The 20619-nt window shown below is 45.4% G+C and overlaps 1 protein-coding gene across 1 annotated transcript in view; it reads right to left on the bottom strand.

The window, feature by feature from the left end:
- Nucleotides 1-20619, bottom strand: part of RMDN3 (regulator of microtubule dynamics 3) — a 192988-nt gene that overhangs the window by 103360 nt on the left and 69009 nt on the right. Inside the window, exon 6 of the mRNA XM_082275613.1 lies at nt 6573-6675. Within this exon, the coding sequence (XP_082131739.1) occupies nt 6573-6675 (103 nt within the window). The remainder of the gene's footprint in view (nt 1-6572; nt 6676-20619) is intronic.

The following is a 20619-nucleotide window of genomic DNA, read 5'->3' as shown; positions in this document are numbered from 1 at the left end:
TTTTTGATTACAGAAATTACTTTTAACTTTGAAACCTAAAGCATTGCTTGATTGATTTCTTTTTTCTTAGCAGGGAGAACAAGCATTGCCAATTGAAGACCTGTAGCTCTAAGGCCTCATGTACACTGCAGCTGCTAAACTCACGTTTAGTAGTAGTTGGGTGATTTTTTCAGCAGCCCTTGAACTCTCCTCAATGCGTACATGCACACTCAGTCGTTTTTTGTAGTTTAGAGGCAGTTGAGTTTCCTGACGTTTTTTTGAAAGCAGATAAATCGTGTTCAGGATTGTAGTTTACCGGCATTTTATTTTCAACGCCAAATGCTTGTAAAAATTAAGATACAGCATTAAGCCACATCAAGCGGTTTTTTTTGACATGTCAAAATCCATGGTTCCCTATGAGAGCCTTCCTAACTGACCCGAATTTCAGTCCACTGATTTGAATAGAAGTCGCATTCAAGTCAGAAAATCATGATCCGACTTGTGCTGCGACCTAGGCTTTGAGGATCTTGAAGGGGAAACCCATACCAAAATTTAAAAAATAAAAAACGATGTGGGGTCCCCCCCATAATCCATACCAGACCCTTATCCAAGCATTCAGCCCGGCAGGTCAGGAAAAGGAGTGGGATGAGTAAGTGCCCCCCCCCTTCCTGTACTATACCAGGCCACATGTCCTCAACATGGGGGGTGTGGGAGCTTTGGGGCAGGGGTGGCTCTGTGCCCCCCACCCCAAAGTACCTTATCCCCATGTTGATGGGGATAAGGGCCTCCTCCAGACAACCCGGGGTGGTGGTTGTGGGGATCTGTGGGCAGGGTGCTTAAAGGAATCTGGAGGCCCCCAGATCCCAAACCTCTAATGTGAATGAGTAGTAACCTACCCATTCACCCCAAAAAAAGGCAGTGTACAAAACAAGAGACGGTTTAGACAAGTATTTTATTAAAAATCCTACTCCGGTCTTCTCCCCTCAGTCTTCTTCCTCCAGTCTTCTCCGCCACCGACCCAGTTCTCCTCCTGCACTGTCTCCCATCACTGTGCCAGCTCCACTCTCTGCCCGTTTTTATATAGCCGGGGAGTGGCCATCTGGCAAAGTCTCCGCCCACAGTGGCGTCACAACCAATTATGTTTCTGGTAAAGTTATTTACAAGTTAGAGAAGTATGGGTTTTTAAAAAAAAAAGAAACCTTATACTCACCTAGGTGGATGCAGCATCGATTCGATGCTGCATCTGTCCCCCGCTGCCTCTGCAGTGAGAATGAGCAATCAAACACTGCTGATTGCTCAGTTCTCCTCTCCGCTCTGAGCAGAGCCATCGGCTGAAAATGGGTCACAGGAGTGTAGTTCGTTCTGCACTCCTGTGACCCGTTTTCAGCCAATTCACAGCAGAAATACAGCCAAAGCAAGCTTTGGCCATATTTCTCCTTTTAATTGTCACTAAAGGCAAAAATCTTCTTTAGTTTTTTGTAGAGTGGAGAGAGAATAGAAAGGTTCATATTCCCATTGCACACCTTCCTGGAAATAGGCACATCTGTTGTGGGTGCTGCAGCGACCACCAGCTGAACACTGGATCTATCGCAGATACATACATCAGGATAAATGCTATCCTGATGTGATCCTTTTGCAATAAAAACTTTCTTTCTTCGGACTGCTGTGCAAGATCCATGGTGTGCTGGCGAATATGTATGTATCTGGAGAGAGAATAGAACACTTGTGAATTTTTATTGTTATCTGTGCTCTATTTGTCTTGTTTACGGTTATAACGGTAAATAAACGTAAAAAAAAACAAAAAAACCCAAATTTTGGGTTGTCCCCGGAATAGGAATAGCAGGGATATCTTCCAATAGGGACACTAGTTGTGGTGACCATGGTGTCACAGCAGGATTCCCTTACTTTAGAAGGATTTCCTATAATTTCCTATTTTGGCTATGGGACTGGAAGGGAAGGGAAATCTCGCCAGTGAATCAGAAATGGCAAAAAAAAAAAAAAAAACCTGATGGGTTATAATCCATCATTACTCTATCCAAAATGATAAAAAAAAGTTTTGCCTTTAGTGACACTTAAGCGAAGAGGTTACCATAAAATGAACAAATACGAACATGCATCCAGTGTAAAAATGATGTTGGTAAAATTAAGGTAACTAGGGTTTGTTAGGGATAAAATACATACAGTATCTCACAAAAGTGAGTACACCCCTCACATTTTTGTAAATATTTTATTTTCATGTGACAACACTGAAGAAATGACACTTTGCTACAATGTAAAGTAGTGAGTGTACAGCTTGTATAACAGTGTAAATTTGCTGTCCCCTCAAAATAACTCAACACACAGCCATGTCTAAACCGCTGGCAACAAAAGTGAGTATACCTCTAAGCTAAAATGTCCAAATTGGACCCAAAGTGTCAATATTTTGTGTGGCCACCATTATTTTCCAGCACTGCCCTAACCCTCTTGGGCATGGAGTTCACCAGAGCTTCACAGGTTGCCACTGGAGTCCTCTTCCACTTCTCCATGATGACATCACAGAGCTGGTGGATGTTAGAGACCTTGCACTCCTCCACCTTCTGTTTGAGGATAACCCACAGATGCTCAATAGGGTTTAGGTCTGGATACATGCTTGGCCACCTGGCCTTTTTAATATCTCCAACTTGGCGTATGTTATGGAGTCTTTCAACCTTTTATGTTTTTTCTCCAGCCAAATCATAGGCAACTGATCTCCATTATCTAAGGTATCCAAATGCAGGCTAAACCCTCCAACCTGTCCCAAGTACAATAACAATGGAACTGCAGATTTTCCAGACCCAAGTGACCAAGACTGGAAATAATTTTCTAATTCTTATTTTAGCATAGTTATATCTGTGAGAGATCAACTCATCCAACCACAGTACTTCTATAAGACATATTTAATTTCTGCCCACCTGCACAACATAGGCAAATGGCACATTCAATGTCATAAATGCAAAGTATCTGATGGAGACATTTTACATAGGAATGTTCCAAACTCTACCCATTCTGCTCAGGTGTCGCCAAATTTATTTCCAATAACGTTTTCATCAATAACTGCAATCTAAGGTGGTATCTTTTGTGATATGGACTCTGGTGTTGCCAAGACAGCTTTCATAAATCTGTTCTTTTTTCAAATGCCTTCTACTTTTTTTAAGCCCAAAAAAGTATAGTCCTAAATTGGACATCTACTGAAGCCTTAGTAATTAAAGCTTGAATACGAGAACTCTAAATATTGTTCTTCCTTATGTAATTTTATATATGGTGCCACGGTCAAATATTAAATGAAAAAAAAAAAAAAAAAAATTCTCACATTGTATTAATTTAAATCAAAGATGTTCATTGTACCAACTTTGTAACTGAACCGAACCGCTGCCTATTTTTTTCTTGTTCATTTCATGCACCTTATTACTAAAAAAGGAAAAGCAGAAAACACCTTAAAGTGATGACACTACTACATCATGTTTCAACCTATTTAGTACAGTCTTTTTAACATGTTGATGTTGGACAACATATGCATGTGTATCTTGATCTACTCAATAAGATCCATTATAAAAAAAAATGCAATGTATCAAATTTATATTTGCAGCAGCTATGGTCGCAAATTAATAATTTAGCTGTCAAAGGCCTCATTTACACAGGCAAGCGAGGGGCAATTAAACAGGCAGTTGAGCCGCAGTTTTACTGCCCCACAACCTGCAACTGGGCATGGCCAGGAACCATATTAGCACAGATTGTGACAGTGTGGTGGGCTAGGATTTACAGAAGAAGAGCAAAGTCACCCCCTGCAGTATGAAAGTCAGTGCAATATACCAATTAACTTTTTTTTGCTGACTCTTACAGTGACTTGAAAAAGTATTCACCCTCCTTGACTTTTTTTTTTTTTTTTTTTTTTAACAACATTTTATTGAGACTTATCAAATGCAATACAGAGATACGATAGTGCAATATACAGTGCAACAACTCAAAAAATGGCAGAGGAAATCCAGCACCTGAAAAACTTAGCAAGGTGAGGAACAAGTCTCAAACATTTCTTTTCTAGAACAAAAAGTACCACAGTGTACATGGGCCCGGCCCCAAAGGGCCAGACATGCAACCACAAGTAAGGGTGGGGGGGGGGGTAGGGGGGGGTAGACAAGGGTAAGAGAGGTGGGGAGGGTAGGGGGGGTAGAAGTGCTTGAAAGGACCAGGAGTATGGAATATGTTAAGTAGGATGTAACACATGTTAAAAGCAATATTAAAAGCAATATATGGAGTCATGTCGCTGTCAATACTAGGAAAATACATACATGCAATAAGGTAACATCAAAGTAGTGTGTAGTTCCCAGTCAAAAGCATCAACCAGTCATTTCAATCGGAATGTGTAAGGGCTAGGTAGTGAGCAGCGAGTACGATAGCTGAGTATGTAGATCCCCTGTGGCAGGGGGCGGTAGAAAAAGGCCAGAGTCTGGTCTGAGTCCATCCCACTTTTTCAGATGTTTGGAAGAGTGCCGGTGAGAGCACATAGACGCGTCCAGATGTTCCAGAGTGCAAGAAGATCCGCTCTAATTTCCGCGAGAGTGGGTGGAGAGGCGTCAATCCAGTGTTTTAATATGGCTCTGCGAGCAATCATATAACAAGTGGAGAGCCAGGGTTTAAAGTGTAGCAGGGAGGCCCTGCGGTGGGAAGGTATAGTACTGAGTTGTATGTCCAAGTGGCCAAAGAGCAAAGCATAGACATCCTTAGGGAGAGTACAGTTCACCAGGCGGGAGACAAAGAGAATCAGTTTATCCCAGAAGGTAGAGATAGAGGGACATTCCCAAAACTTATGAAGTAGAGTAGGGTGAAGAACCCTCCTTGACTTTTTACCTATATTGTTACTTTACAGCCTTGAGTTCAATGTTTTGTGAATCTGAATTTTATGTGATGGATCAGAACACAATAGTCTAAGTTGGTAAAGTGAAATGAGAAAAATATATACATAAAACTTTTTTAGAAACAGAAAATTGGCATGTGCGTATGTATTCACCCCCTTTGTTATGAAGCCCATATAAAGCTCTGGTGCAACCAATTACCTTCAGAAGTCGCATGATTAGTGAAACAATGCCCACCTGTGTGCAATCTAAGTGTCACATGATCTGTCATTACATATACACACCTTTTCTGAAAGGCCTCAGAGGCTGCAACACCCAAGCAAGAGGCACCACTAACCAAACACTGCCATGAAGACCAAGGAACTCTCCAAACGAGTAAGAGACCATGTTGTTGAAAAGTACAAGTCATGGTTAGGTTATAAAAAAATATCCAAATCTTTGATGATCCCCAGGAGCACCATCAAATCTATCATAACCAAATGGAAAGAACATGGCACAACAGCAAACCTGCCAAGAGACGGCCGCCCATCAAAACTCACGGACCGGGCAAGGAGGGCATTATTCAGAGAGGCAGCACAGAGACCTAAGATAACCCGGGAGGAGCTACAGAGTTCCACAGCAGAGACTGGAGTATTTGTACATAGGAGGACAATGAGCAGTACGCTCCATAGAGTTGGGCTTTATGGTAGAGGGGCCGAAGAAAGCCATCACTTTCAGCAAAAAAACAAAATGGCACGTTTTGAGTTTGCGAAAAGGTATGTGGGAGACATAAAATGTATGGAGGAAGGTGCTCTGGTCTGATGAGACTATAATTGAACTTTTCAGCCATCAAATAAAACGCAATGTCTGGTGCAAACTCAACACATCCCATCACCCAAAGAACACCAAACATGGTGGTGGTAGCATCATGCTGTGAGGATGTTTTTCAGCAGCCAGGACTGGGAAACTGGTCAGAGTTGAGGGAAAAATGGATGGTGCTAAATACAGGGATATTCTTGAGCAAAACCTGTACCACTCTGTGTGTGATTTGAGGCTAGGATGGAGGTTCCCCTTCCAGCAGGACAATGAACCCCAACACACTGCTAAAGCAACACTTGAGTGGTTTAACGGGAAACCTGTAAATGTGTTGGAATGGCCTAGTCAAAGCCCAGTCCTCAATCCAATAAAAAAATCTGTGGTCAGACTTAAAGATTGCTGTACACAAGCGCAAACCATCCAACTTGAAGGAGCAGTTTTGCAAGGAGGAATGGGCAAAAATCCCAGTGGTAAGATGTGGCAACCTCATAGAGATTTATCCAAAGCGACTTGGAGCTGTGATTGCCGCAAAAAGTGGCTCTACAAATATTGAATTTAGGGATGAATAGTTATGCACATAGACTTTTTCTGTTATTTTGTCCCATTTGTTGTTTGCATCACAATAAAAAAATATATAAAAAAAACTCTTTAAAGTTGAGGGCATGTTCTGTAAATTAAATTATGCAAATCCTCAAACAGTCCATGTTAATTTGAGGTTGTGAGGCAACAAAACACAATAAAAAATGCCAAGGGGGTGAATAGTTTTGCAAGGCACTGTATATGTTGGATGAATCATATGTGTAAATGGTTTGGCAGCTATTCTTGACTGTGATCATATTTACTTTTTGCTGTATTCACAGTGTTGTATTGGCTTGCATGCCTTATACTGCATTATTACTTTATCAAAAAATAAAGTGAAAAAAAACTCACCATCTAAGGCAAAGGTTTTCTTCTCTGTTAAATCATCCGTAAGCACATTCATATCACTGTAGGACCGTGCCAGTCTCCACAGAAAGTCTTGCTGTTCCCCATACTAATGGATACAAAGACATACAACCATACTGTTAAAGGGTCTTAATTAAACTAATAATGCTCATTACACACAAGTAGTCAAGAGTTGCAAGAAGGGTTAAAAGGGAAACTATGTGGTCTATTTATCAATGTTTTCATATAAATAAAAAATTGGGTGAATCTTTGGTAAAAATATGAAACACATAGATACTGATACCAATAAAGGTGAGTTAGTTGTATTGTAATTCAATTTAACGTATATATGATTTTAAAAATACATACAAACCTACAATTAAAGGCTCATAATGAAACTAAAAATGCATATAAAACTGTAACAAAGGTAAAGAGAAACTATAATTTTATCAATAGGCTGTAAATACATCAAAATAGATTTGTGAAAAGGAGCCCAATGTACCACCCGAGTTGAAAAATAAGGCAAACTTAATATAATGTAGCACTACTCCCAAGGGAGCTGCTGGTTACGGGTCCCCCTGGGTTACCATTGGCAACAGTAGAACAATCTGGTTTTTTCCAAGTGTTTTTACCTCAGACAAGAAACAGTCCAGTTTCTTTGTTTTTTATGTTTTATTAGGAACCTGGATAGGAGAAGGGATGAGTGGGATACTCCTACTGAGCAAAAGGATGCACAATAGGCAGGGACAACTTGAGTAAATGCTGGTTAAAGCTGAGTAACGCTGGGTAACACTGAAATTGAGCTAGTCACGGCTAGGCCGCTGGTTTCAGTCTGTCACTAACTGACGCACAACTGAAGTAATTCTCTGAGGTAATCTGTACTCTGAGGCAACTGAACTAGTTGCTTAAAAACTTCAGGGCCCTTCCTGGCACCCCCTTTGTTCCTAATCTTCAGGGTTCACTACAAGGCACCCCCTTTACTGTAACACACTAAGTGAGCTGGCTCCCTGATCCCCTGACCTCTCTGGAGTGGTCCCCTCCCCCAGGCAGACCCCTAGGCAGATCCCCTGGTACTCAGGACACTGATTTTCCCAAAGTCCTCTGCCCAACAGCTCCATTGGTCAGCACACTGGATCCTCTGCAGCCCAGCTCCACTCCTGGTCCCTAGGCCAACCGCCTGAACCACCTTCCTCACTCTGCAGGAGGAGAGAGAGAGCCATCCACCTCCTCCTGCGACTTTGCATCCACCAAAAGCGCCCTGTAACATGCTCCCGCCCTATTTATGGCCAATCCCAGGATGCATTGCCACATGCCTTCCCACTGGGACTTCCATGAATCCGGATGTGTCACTGGCTGGGTTTCCTCCACTGTCCAACAAGCTCCCTCATTGAATACAGTGGGGACACTCCCTCAGACCCAGTGAATCACACCTGGAAACATGTGACAGGCAAAACTTACAGATCAGCTCCCCTGATAAGCAGCAGGAGCAAAAATACATGCTTTTACCTAGCACCTGTCTAGGAGGGTGCTACATCAAAATACTTCAGAAAAACTTGACCAAAAAACAATTATACAAAATTAAATTCCAATAGAACCCAGCAACATTTCAGGCATCCCTGCCCTTTGTAATGCTAATCACTCAATACAAGTGAATGACGTAAGACATGAAAACCAGAAGTCACAAAAGAGCTACAAAGTATTCTTTATATTTTACAATGAAGATACAAAGTAATAATGGTGTGCAGCAGGTGGGACAGGTGATGTACAAGTCTGGCATCCCTTAAACCAGAGGAAACATGAAATGAAAAAATAAACATATCTTGAATAAAAATCATGATTGAGGGGATAAATTATTACATTCAAAAATACAATAAAGGTTTAGTTTCAGAGCAGTACAGAAAGTTCCACATTATTTTAGTTTGAAAAGAAGACCTATGAATGTTGTAATATCCTGTCCCTTTGTGGCAGGGGTGGGATCTTTTTGTTCCAACTGCTACCCTACCAGACAGGGTGTTGTCATCTTAACCACTTGCCGACTGCCGCACGACTATTTACGTCGTCAGTCAGCCCCTCACAGACAGAGCGACGTAGTACTACCTCGCTAGCCTGTGAGGGTCTAGGGAGCGAGCGCACGCCCCCGGAGGCGCGGACACGGACCCCCCGCGTGTGTGACCGGCGCCCCTAGCTGCCAGGGGAAGAACTCCTCCAGTGAGGCTGGGAGAAAGGGAAATCAAAGACAGGTGCTGGTGGTAGGGGACTCAATTATTAGAAGGGCAGACAGTGTAATCTGTGACCAAGACCGTGTGCGCCGAACAGTCTGTTGTTTGCCGGGCGCTCGGGTTCGGCACATAGCGGATCGGGTGGACAGATTATTGGGTGGGGCTGGGGAAGACCCAGCTGTCATGGTACACGTGGGTACCAATGACATAGGCAGAGGAAGACGGAGAGTCCTAAACGATTTCAGGGACTTAGGCGCTAAGTTGAGGACTAGGACCTCCAAGGTAATATTTTCCGAAATACTACCTGTACCTCGAGCCACACCAGAGAGGCAGCGGGAGATTAGGGAAGTTAACGAGTGGCTGAGGAGCTGGTGTAGTAAGGAGGGTTTCGGGTTCCTGGAGAACTGGGCCGACTTCTCAGTCGGTCACCGGCTCTTTGGTAGGGACGGATTGCACCTAAATGGGGTGGGTGCAGCCGTACTGGGTGCGAGGATGGCCAAAGAGTTAGAGGGGCTTTTAAACTAGGGAATGGGGGGGAGGGTACAGATGTAGAATTAGCCAGTGGAAAGCAAGTTTCAGAGGGCAGAAATGGGGGCATTAGCGATAGGGTGTGCGGAGCTCCTATACCCAGGGTGGGTATGGGGAAAAATCAAGAGAGCAGCCTAAAAACATCAAAAGAGGATAAATATAACCGATCAAAATTACGAGGTTTGTATACCAATGCCAGAAGCCTGGCCAACAAGATGGGAGAGCTGGAGCTGCTGATATTTGAGGAGGACTTAGATTTTGTGGGGATAACTGAGACTTGGTTTGACAGCTCTCATGATTGGATGGCGACCATTCAGGGGTATTCCCTTTATCGCAGAGATAGAGAAAGTAAAAAAGGGGGAGGGGTATGTTTGTATATTAAGAACAGTATACAGGTAAATATGAGGGATGATATTAATAATGGAGCTATGGACGAGGCAGAATCCCTATGGGTAGAGCTTCAAAGGGAAGGCACGGCGGGGAAGGTAATATTGGGCGTATGCTATAGGCCCCCCAACCAGAGGGAGGAGGGTGAGGCGGACCTCATGTTACAGATAGGATTGGCAGCAAGGATGGGAAATGTCATTATAATGGGGGACTTTAATTATCCGGATATAGACTGGGCAGAAGGAACCGCACACTCAGCCAAGGCTCGGCAGTTCCTAAATGTTTTGCAGGACAATTTCATGGGTCAGATGGTGAATGCACCGACAAGAAGCGATGCGGTACTTGACCTACTGATTACCAACAATACAGACCTGATCACGGATATAGAAATACGGGACAACTTAGGGAACAGTGACCATAGGTCAATTGGTTTCAGTATTAATTACAGTAATAGGAAACACAAGGGTAATATAAGGACGCTGAATTTCACAAGAGCCAATTTCCCTAAACTGCGCTCGCTGCTAGAAAATATCAAATGGGATAGAACCCTGGGAACAAAGAACACGGAGGAAAAATGGGAGTGCTTCAAGAGCATACTTAACAAGGGAGTGGGCCAGTGCATTCCACAGGGAAATAAATTTAAAAGAGCAAAACTAAACCCTGGGTGGCTAAACTCCAACATTAAAATGTATATTAGAGCTAAAGAAAAGGCCTTCAAAAAATACAAGACTGAGGGGTCATTGGCAGCATTTAAGCACTACAAAGAGTGTAATAAGAAATGTAAAGATGAAATCAGGGCGACTAAAATAGAACACGAGAGACATATAGCGGAGGAGAGCAAAAAGAACCCCAAGAAGTTCTTTAAGTATATAAACAGTAAGAAAGCCAGGCCAGAGCACATTGGCCCCATAAAAGATGATAAAGGAAAAATGGCCACTGAGGACAGAGAAAAGGCGGAAGTGTTAAATAATTTCTTTTCTTCAGTCTTCACAAAGGAATCGGGGGGCTACACGAAACCCGCTTGTAAGGCCGAACTAAATAATACACCTCAGGAAGTGCCGCCATGGCTAACAGAGGATAGACTTAGAGCTAAACTAGAGAAACTTAACATAAATAAATCCCCGGGACCGGATGGCTTGCACCCGAGGGTTCTTAATGAGCTCAGCCAGGTGATTGCCAGACCATTATTCTTGATCTTTAAGGATAGTTTACAGACGGGTATGGTGCCAGCTGATTGGAAAAAAGCCAACGTGGTACCAATATTTAAAAAGGGGCCGAGATATATCCCGGGTAACTATAGGCCGGTCAGCCTAACATCAGTAGTCTGCAAAATTTTGGAGGGGATGATAAGGGACCACATACAAGACTTTAGTAATGAAAATGGTATTATAAGTAGAAATCAGCATGGATTCATGCAAAATCGTTCGTGCCAAACCAATCTGTTAACCTTCTACGATGAAGTGAGCTGCCACCTAGATAAAGGTAAGCCTGTGGATGTGGTGTATCTGGACTTCGCAAAGGCCTTTGACACCGTTCCTCACAAACGCTTACTGTACAAACTAAGGAAGGTAGGTATGGATCATAAGGTGAGTACCTGGATAGAGACCTGGCTCCAGTACAGAGGGTGGTGATTAATGGGGAGTACTCGGATTGGGCGGGTGTGGAAAGTGGGGTCCCCCAGGGTTCTGTCCTGGGACCAATCCTGTTTAATTTATTCATAAATGATCTAGAGGAGGGGATATCTAGTACAATCTCAGTATTTGCAGATGATACTAAATTAGGCATGCTTCTATGCAGGATGTGGAAATCTTGCAAGCAGACCTGAGCAAAATAACGGGGTGGGCAACCACATGGCAGATGAGGTTTAATGTAGAAAAATGTAAAGTAATGCACTTGGGTGCCAGAAACCAGAAAGCAAGCTATTCACTAGGGGGTGAACCTCTGGGTGAGTCTAGGATGGAAAAGGACTTGGGGGTACTGGTAGACAACAGGCTTGGCAGTGGCATGCAATGCCAAGCCGCCGCAAGCAAAGCCAACAGAATACTGGGATGTATAAAAAAGGGGATTCACTCCAGAAATAAAGAGATTATTCTCCCGCTCTACAAGACTCTGGTCCGGCCACATCTGGAGTATGCTGTCCAGTTCTGGGCACCGGTCCGCAGGAAGGATGTGCTGGAACTGGAGAAAGTCCAGAGGAGGGCAACAAAAATAATTAGGGGAATGGAGGACATCGGCTATGAGGAAAGACTACAAGCACTGAACCTATTCTCTCTGGAGAAGAGACGATTGAGGGGGGATATGATATCAATGTACAAATACTGTACTGGCGACCCTAGCATAAGGAGCAAACTATTCAGAGAAAGGGAATACAATAAGACACGTGGCCACTCACTAAAACTTGAGGAAAGGCGGTTTAACCTTAAAGTGCGTAAGGGGTTCTTCACTGTAAGAGCGGTAAGGATGTGGAATTCTCTTCCACAAGCAGTCGTATCAGCGGGGAGCATAGATAGTTTCAAAAAACTATTAGATGTACACCTTAAAGACCACAACATACAGGGGTACACAATGTACGGTTAAAAGCAAACACACACACGCATCATGGGTTGAACTGGATGGACTTGTGTCTTTTTTCAACCTCACTAACTATGTAACTATGTAACTATGTAACTCGGCGATCGTCGGTGCAGAGGGAGAAAGGCAGGCGGCTGATGTAAACAAGCCGCCTGTCATTCTCCCCTGTGTAGGAATAGTGATTATACGGTTCTACTATGTAGGACCGTTGATCACTGTTCCTACACCTCAAGCCACAGCCAATCACAGTTAGAATCCCGCCCCTAGGGACACACATAACCCCTCCCTCTCAAAAAAAGTTAACCCCTTCACTGCCAGTGTAATTTTACAGTAACAGTGCATATGTATAGCACTGATTACTGTAGAAATGTCACTGGTAACCCCAAAAGTGTCAAAAATGTCAGTCAAGGGTCCGATCTGTCCACCGCAAAAAAAAAAAAAAAAAAAAACGCAGATCGCCGCCATTACATGTTAAAAAAAAAACAACAAAAATGACAAAAATCTTTCCCTTTGTTAGTAAACGCAATAACTTTTGCGCAAACCAATCAAAATATGCTTTTTGCGATTTTCTTTTACCAAACATATGTAGCATAAAACAAATTGGCTGAAAATGTTAAAAAATTTTGATTTTTACATTTTTTTGGGGGGAATTTCATATAAAAAAAATGTGAAAAATATTATTTTTGCAAAATTGACGCTCTTTTTTTGTTTATAGCGCATGATCAAAAAAATCGCACAGGTGATCAAATACCACTAAAAAAAAGCTCTGTTTGTGGGAAAAAAAGGACGTCAATTTTGTTTGGGTACAGCGTCGCACGACCGCGCAATTGTCCGTTAAAGTCACGCAGTGCCAAATCGCAAAATAGGCCCTGGTCAGGAAGGGGGTAAAATCTTCCGGGGCTTAAGTGGTTAAGGCCACTTTCACATGGTCATCCTGATCAGGTCCGGATGTCATATACTTGTGCCCATTTACACCCACCAGGTCCACAAAAAAAAAAAAAAAAAAAGGAAGGGGATCTGTGTGCTTCCATTTAGGAGGAGCAGGTCAGAGGGAAATCGGTTGTAAATAGACAGCTAAGTCCTTTTAATCCTGGCCGCCTATACAGCAGAATGGGCTCTGTCCATGTCAGCTCTGTGCAAATTAAGCAAACATGGATGTGTCATCCACCCGCTCTGCTCTGATCTTTAAGCTGATTCCCTGCTGATTGGAACGGAATCCGCCCCATGTGAAAGAGGCCTTAGTCCAGAATACAAGAACATACATTAAAGATACTGCTGACTTTATATTTAAATTGGATACACTGGTGTTGCTGGACCCTGAAATAGATTTGGTTAGTTGGGATGTTAAACGCTTATATACATCTTTTACCGACATTGATGGTATCAGCGCTTGTAGACTGTCACTGCAGGGGTTTAGCTACTATACTAAGGTAAATATTGACTTCCTAATACAATTGAGAAGTTTTGTTTTGGAGAGTAAATGTTGTCCTGTCATAGGCCAGTGTCTTTGTGAGGAGACCTGATCTATTTTTTCCCAAAGTGGCATTCACCACTAACTGTGCGATGAAGTTTGGGCAACATAGAATCCATCCTGGCATCGATAAACACATCAATAGTGCTCATCCACTACTGACAAACTCTATACACCAAACATTTTTCTAAAAGAGAAGAGGTCCATTAGCTAAGGACAACAAAAACCCTGAAGTCTCGTGGAGTGGGTGGGGCTTTGTGAACGTGCAGTCGGGTGGCCCTAGCAAGGTTTTTTTTTTTTGTTAGTGTCCAATGACCTGAAGGTAGCCTACATACAATCCATGGTATATGAATACAAGCCCTGTGCCCCGTATTGAGTGATTTGAATAAAGGATTTTTTTATACTAGGTTACAATGTGATGGCTCTAACCTGGTGACAAATTTACATGTAAAACAACGATCTGACCGCTATCATTGGTTACCTTTTGATTGTTTTCACAAACTTTACATTTTTAAATCTTTTGCCAAGATGAAGTTTATTCAATTTAATCAAGTCATTAAGGATTCTGATTGCCTTGAAGTGAGGATGCAGACAATGGTGGGGGGGGGGGCACACTGACAGAGGTTATATCTTGCGACCTGCTATTTCTGCTAAACTGGAATCAGTGGATAAGGATTAAACAAGTAGTGACACAAAGAAAAAAAAAAGGATCCTATTTGTATGTCAGTTTCTTGGTTCTTGGATTTTCTTAACAATCTTTGCTTACATCAGCTAACATGGACACATTAATACAGTTTTCTCGAACACTAAGGAATTTCAGAATATGCCAATACAAGGCCTAAAGCTAAAGCCTCGTACACACACGTCGAAAATCGACCGGGAATTTTCGTCCGACGACCGATCTGCCGATTTTCGGCTTGTTAGTATGATGCTTCCGACAACCGACTCCGACTTTTCGGCCGAAAAAAATCTGGTGTCAGGCTATAAAATTTTTGTCCGCCATCAAAACATGGCTGATTTTTGTGCAGTCAGTACAGATTTCAACAGGGAAAAATCTAATGAGCAAGACTGGGCATGCTCAGTGAAGAAAGAACACAAAGAAAGCAAACCAACACGACATCACTTCTGAAGTAGAATTTTGTCGGGCGAGAAAATTCGTGTGCAGTCTAGAGCACATTCCAACCAACAAAACACCACTCTGGACAAAAGACGGACGATCGGTCGGCCGATAATCGTTGCGTGTGTAATAGGCTTTAGGTTTAGATAACTTTTTTTCTGGGTACAGCTTCCATCACAACTTGGCTGTAATGAAGTGTAGAAATCTTTTCCCCAGTGAAGCTGGCTCCTCTGAACTTCTGAAGTTACACAGGTTAATTACATAAGGTAACCTGTGTAAAAAAATTAGGATGTAGGACATGGGGACACTGGTCTCACATTCATGATAATAGTTTACATCTCTAAACTGAGATGGGTGGTGATCGCTTTACTGTGCAGAAATGAAAATAGGTTTACTAGATTTTTGACCTGAATCATTTATCACCGCAAGGCCTCAATCATGATTTGATTTATTGGTATTTCTTTAAGATATATTTGTTTTTTCATTGCAGTTTCTTTTGGATAAAAGGATACCAGATTGTCTCTGTTCTTGCATCAGCATCACAGCCGCTGCATAATGTTGTTACTTTGCATTTTCTTTTATTACCCAATGAAATCATTGTAGCCTTTTTCATTTCTGGTTTTCATGCCTTACATGCCATATAATTATATAAAGTGACAAAGGTCAGGGATGCCTGAAATGTTGTTCAATTCTCCTGCGCTCTAGTGCAATAATGGGAAGGAAGAGGTGAGTTTCCAACAAATATATATGGGTAGGACTGAAGGTCTTGCTGCCACCTCAGGACCAAGGGTATCCGATACAAACTGAAGAAAAAGATAAAAAAGAGGGGCGCACCGACCTAGTGCATTACCACTAAAAAACGGAATTTTTGTAAAATCTTACCTGTACAATTCCTTTCTCCGAGTCCTCCGACAGTCGCCGCCTCTTCATATTCGTCACAATGGGGTATTAGACTTTGCTCCGTAGGAGTAGCTAGGCAACAGAATATGTCAATATTAAAGCTTTTAACATATCCCCACCCCAGGGGGTGGTCCCCTCAGTCAATACCCTCCTGCTTCCTGTTTCCTGCTTCAGTTTCAGTGGAATAGCAGTAGAGTACCTAAACCCCAAAAGAGGGGCGGGGGCGGCGACTGTCGGAGGACTCAGAGAAAGGAATTTTACAGGTAAGATTTTACAAAAATTCTGTTTTCTCTTACGTCCTCCGACAGTCGCCGCCTCTTCATATTCGTCACAATGGGGACGTCCCAAAGCAGTGCAAACATGAGGGGTGGGAAACGCAGCCGCGCCTAAAGGCAACGCAGTCTCCACAGCAAGAAAGTAACCTTACCAAAGGAAGGAAACCAGCTGGGCAACACGAGAAAAAATTCGCTCAACGGGAGCAATAACCCAGGAAAAAAACAAATAACCCAGGGATACAAAGAAATCCCAAACAGCCCAAAGGACCAAAACCAGGGACCTTAAGGGACCGCCGCACTAAGAACCTTGCGGCCAAAGGAAGCATCTGCCGATGCTTGAACATCCACTCTGTGGAACAGAGTGAAGGTGTGCATGGTCGACCAAGTCGCCGCCCTACACACCTGGGCCACAGAAGCCCCATGACGACAGGCCCAAGACGTACTCAGAGATCTGGTAGAGTGCGCCCTCACAGGCATAAGGGAAACTTTTCCCCGCAAAGCATAGGCCTGTTCAACGGCCTGTCTGAACCAATTGGCGACGGCAGAAGCCGACGCCGCCACGCCCTTCCGAGGACCCCCGGAAGGACAAACAAAGAAACCGACTTATGAAAAGATTCAGACGATTTTAGGTAAACCCTAATCGCCATGAACAGCATCCAAGGAGTGCAACACCACCTCCTCCGAATGTTTAGACTTCGCGCAAGGCGAAGGCAAGACAATGTCCTCATTGAGGTGAAATTCCGAAACCCTCTTCGGAAAAAAAGAAGGGTTAGGTCGCAAGACCACCTTAACCAAGTGATTGACCAGATACGGACAATGGCAGGACAGGCTGCCAGCTCCGACACTCTGCGAGCCGAATTGATCGCCACCAAAAAAGGGGACCTTCTAGGACAACATAGACAACGAGATCTACCCGATCCGTTCAAAAAAGAACCATGTTGTAACACGGACAGAACAAGATTCCAGTCCCAAGGAGGCAGAGGCACCCTCCTAGGAGGGACCAGATGCCCCCGAACAAAAGTGCCAATCAAGGAGATAGATGCCATAGGACGTTGAAAAAAGAACGGCCATCGCAGACACCTGACCCTTGATCATAGCCAGCGCCAAACACTGTCAACACCCTTTAGAAGGAAGGACAACACCCCAAACACCGACCACGGGCGAGGTCAAGACCCCCTGAACTCACACCAGGCAAAATAGGCCTCCGAAATACGGTAAAAGGCCTACCCCGAGGAAAAAATTCCTCGCGTCGATCAAAGTGTGAATGACCTCAGGGGAGAGACCCCTATCCCTCAGGGCCTCGGTATCAACAGCCAGGCCGGCAAAGCCAGCGACTGCAAGGCAGGATGAAATATCAGCCCTTGAGACCGGAGATCTTCCCGAAGAGGCAGACGCCACGGGGCGTCGACCGCCAAATGCACGAGGTCTGCGTACCAGGACCGGCGAGGCCAGTCTGGTGTCACAAGAATCACCGTGTTTTGGTTCCGAGACCAACCTGCGAAGGAACCTGGGCAGCAATTGAAACGGTGAAAACGCATACATCAGTCGGTACTGATGCCACGGAGCTACCAACGCGTCTGACGCGTCTGCCCGAGGATCGTGTGGCCTTGCCACAAACCTGTACACCTTGCTGTACAGACGAGACGCGAACAGGTCCACCTCCGGAAGACCCCATGTCGCGCACAACATCTGGAGAACACCCGGACGGAGGGGCCATTCCCCCTGGTCCAGGGACTGGCGGCATCAGATAATCCGCCCGCCAGTTCTCCAACCCCTGGAATGTGAACCGCCGATATCGCGGGGACATGCGTCTCGGCCCAAGACAGAATGTCGGCCACTTCCCGAGCCACCCGGGCCCTCTTGGTGTCCCCTTGGCGAATGACGTAAGCCACCGCCGTGGCAATGTCCGTCTGTACCCGAACCGGACAGCCCTGCAGCCTGTCCGGCCAACGTTGAAGGCAGAGAATCATCGCACGCAATTCCAGAATGCTGACCGGAAGGGAGGATTCCCCCTCCGACCAAGTTCCCTGGGCGGACAGAACGCCCAGAACACCACCCCAGCCCGACAGGCTGGCATCCGTGGTGACCACCGTCCATGAGAGAGGACGAAAAGACTTGCCCCCTGACACCGGCGGGGACAGGAGCCACCACAGAAGAACCCTTCTGGTGCGATGGCCCAACGAAATTCGGATCCAGAGATCGCGGTCGCCCGTCCCACCTGGACAGGATCTCCGCTTGGAGACCCCGCGTGTGAAACTGGGCGAAGGGAATCGCCTTGAAAGCCGAGACCATCAATCCCAGACATCTCATGCACGTCCGAGTGGACGAGGACGGAGCGTCCCTGAGGGACCTGACTTCCTTCCTGAAGAGTCCTGAGTTTGTCGTCCGGTAGGAAGACCTTCGCCTGGACAGAGTCCAGAACCATTCCCAGGTAAGGGAGACAAACCGATGGGCACAGTGCTGACTTTGGAAAAGTTATCGTCCAACCAAACTCCTGCAGAGACTGCATCGTAACGGACAGAGCCTTCTCCAGACCCTGGCTGGTCGCAGACCGAACCAGAATATCGTCCAGATACCCTAGGACAGAGACGCCCTGGGCTCTCAACAAAGCCAAAACCGGTGCCCGCACCTTGGTGAACACCCGTGGAGCCGAGGCGAGACCAAAGGGCAACGCCACAAATTGGTAGTGATCCTCCGCTATGGCGAATCGAAGGTACCTCTGGTGACCCTCGAAATTCGGGATGTGAAGATACGCATCCTTCAAGTCGATGGAAGCCATGAACTCCCCCGGAACCAGGGCAGCCACCACCGACCGCAGAGATTCCATGCGGAACTTGCGCACCCGCACAAAGCGGTTCAGCGCCTTTAAGTCCAGAATCGGACGTACCTTGCCCTCCTTCCCGGGCACGGTGAACAGATTGGAATAGAACCCCCGAAACCTGTCCCGATGAGGCACCGGGACCACCACTCCCTGAGCCCTCAGGTCCTGCACCGCTAGATGCAGATCCCGCAAACGCTCCGGGGACAGTAGAAGATTGGAGGGAAAAAATCTGCGCTCCGGCCTATAGAGAAACTCCATCTCAAAGCCAGATCGAACGATTTCCTGAACCCACCTGTCCCGAACCCGGGACAGCCATGGCTGAAGGAAACCGAGCAAGCGTCCTCCCACCCCAGAGTCGGGTGAGGGCGCCCCTTCAGGCCGCACTGTTGTGGGCCGCTGAACCGGACTGGCCGGACTTTTGCTTACCAGTCCACGGCTTCTTACCAGGAGCAGTCTTAGCCTTGTGGGATTAGGGTAAGAGCGTGCTCTTACCACCCGTGATCCCCCTAATTAACGTATCTAGGGACTCACCAAAAAAGGCGAGAACCATCATAGGGCAGATTAGCCAAGGTCTTACGCGAAGATTGGTCCACCGACCAACACTTCAACCAAACCAAAACGGCGAGACAATACCGCCACACCATGTACACGTGCAGCCAACGGAACCATATCCAGGTCCGCATCCCACAAATACATGACACCCTGGTGGATTTGATCCACCATATCCAAAGTCGCCTGGAGGGCAGAATCAGCCACCAGGACGCGATGAAGCACCTGCGTCCAGCTCGCGACAGCCTGGGCCGCTATAAGTGAAGCAAATAAAGCTTTCAGCATAGAACCCATAATAGAATAGGCATGACGGGCAAGGGACTCCGTCCGTTTGTCCGTGGCATCCCGGAACACCGGGATATGCTCAGCAGGAATCGCAGTGGGCTTATTCAGAACCGCTATCGCGTGATCCACCGGAGGTGGGACACACCAACGCCCATCAGTAGCGGGCGTAAAAGGATAGCGCAGCTTAAACCTACTTGGTATAGCAAAAGGCTTGCGTATATTACGCCAATGTTCCTTTACAGCGCATTGAAAATCATCAGTGCAGGGAAATACCTGCGATGTTTTGCGTCTTTTCTGCATCCCATAAGCCGCCAAGGCAGCAGGAGGACAAGGTTCATCCTGTAAACGCAGTGTTTGCTTGCTAGAAGCAACCAATTCATCCATGAGTGCAAGCTCTTCAGACGAGCCAGGGGGAGAAATATCAACCCCCTCAACCTCAGCCTCCATTTCCGACCCTACAAGGTCCAGGGAGGAACGGGACCCCGACAAGGAGACCCCAGCAACAGCAGCCCCATCACCAACACCCTCTGAATCAGAGGAAATTGAAAACTCTGGGCCTTTTTGAGGATTGAGCAGCCATCAGCATTTGCACCTGAGTCGCAAGGCTAGCCACAATCGCAGCCAAATCCCCCCCCCCCCCCCCGAGGGGGAAAACCGCAGTCCCCTGGCTTCCCACCAATGTGACAGGAAATTTGCTTTCCTGAGAATCCATGCCCCAAAATGAGTAAAATAAAATGGGTGACCGCCCCTTTAAATAAGGCGCTGCGAACGTAGCCCACCGCCACACAAGCACACCCACACCAGGGACCCCCACAGGGAGAAGTTATACTCAGGCAAGGATACAGAGAATAGAGGGAAAAAACCTGGAGAGACCGCTGCTGCTGCTGGCCAGATCGGTGCTCCTGTAGAAAAGGAATTGCTGATATTCAG

This window comes from Pelophylax lessonae (assembly GCF_965119305.1).
Source record: "Pelophylax lessonae genome assembly, chromosome: 13".
Taxonomy (NCBI): domain Eukaryota; kingdom Metazoa; phylum Chordata; class Amphibia; order Anura; family Ranidae; genus Pelophylax; species Pelophylax lessonae.
Note: the sequence above shows the minus strand (reverse complement) of the source record. Positions and strands in the feature narration are given on the sequence as shown.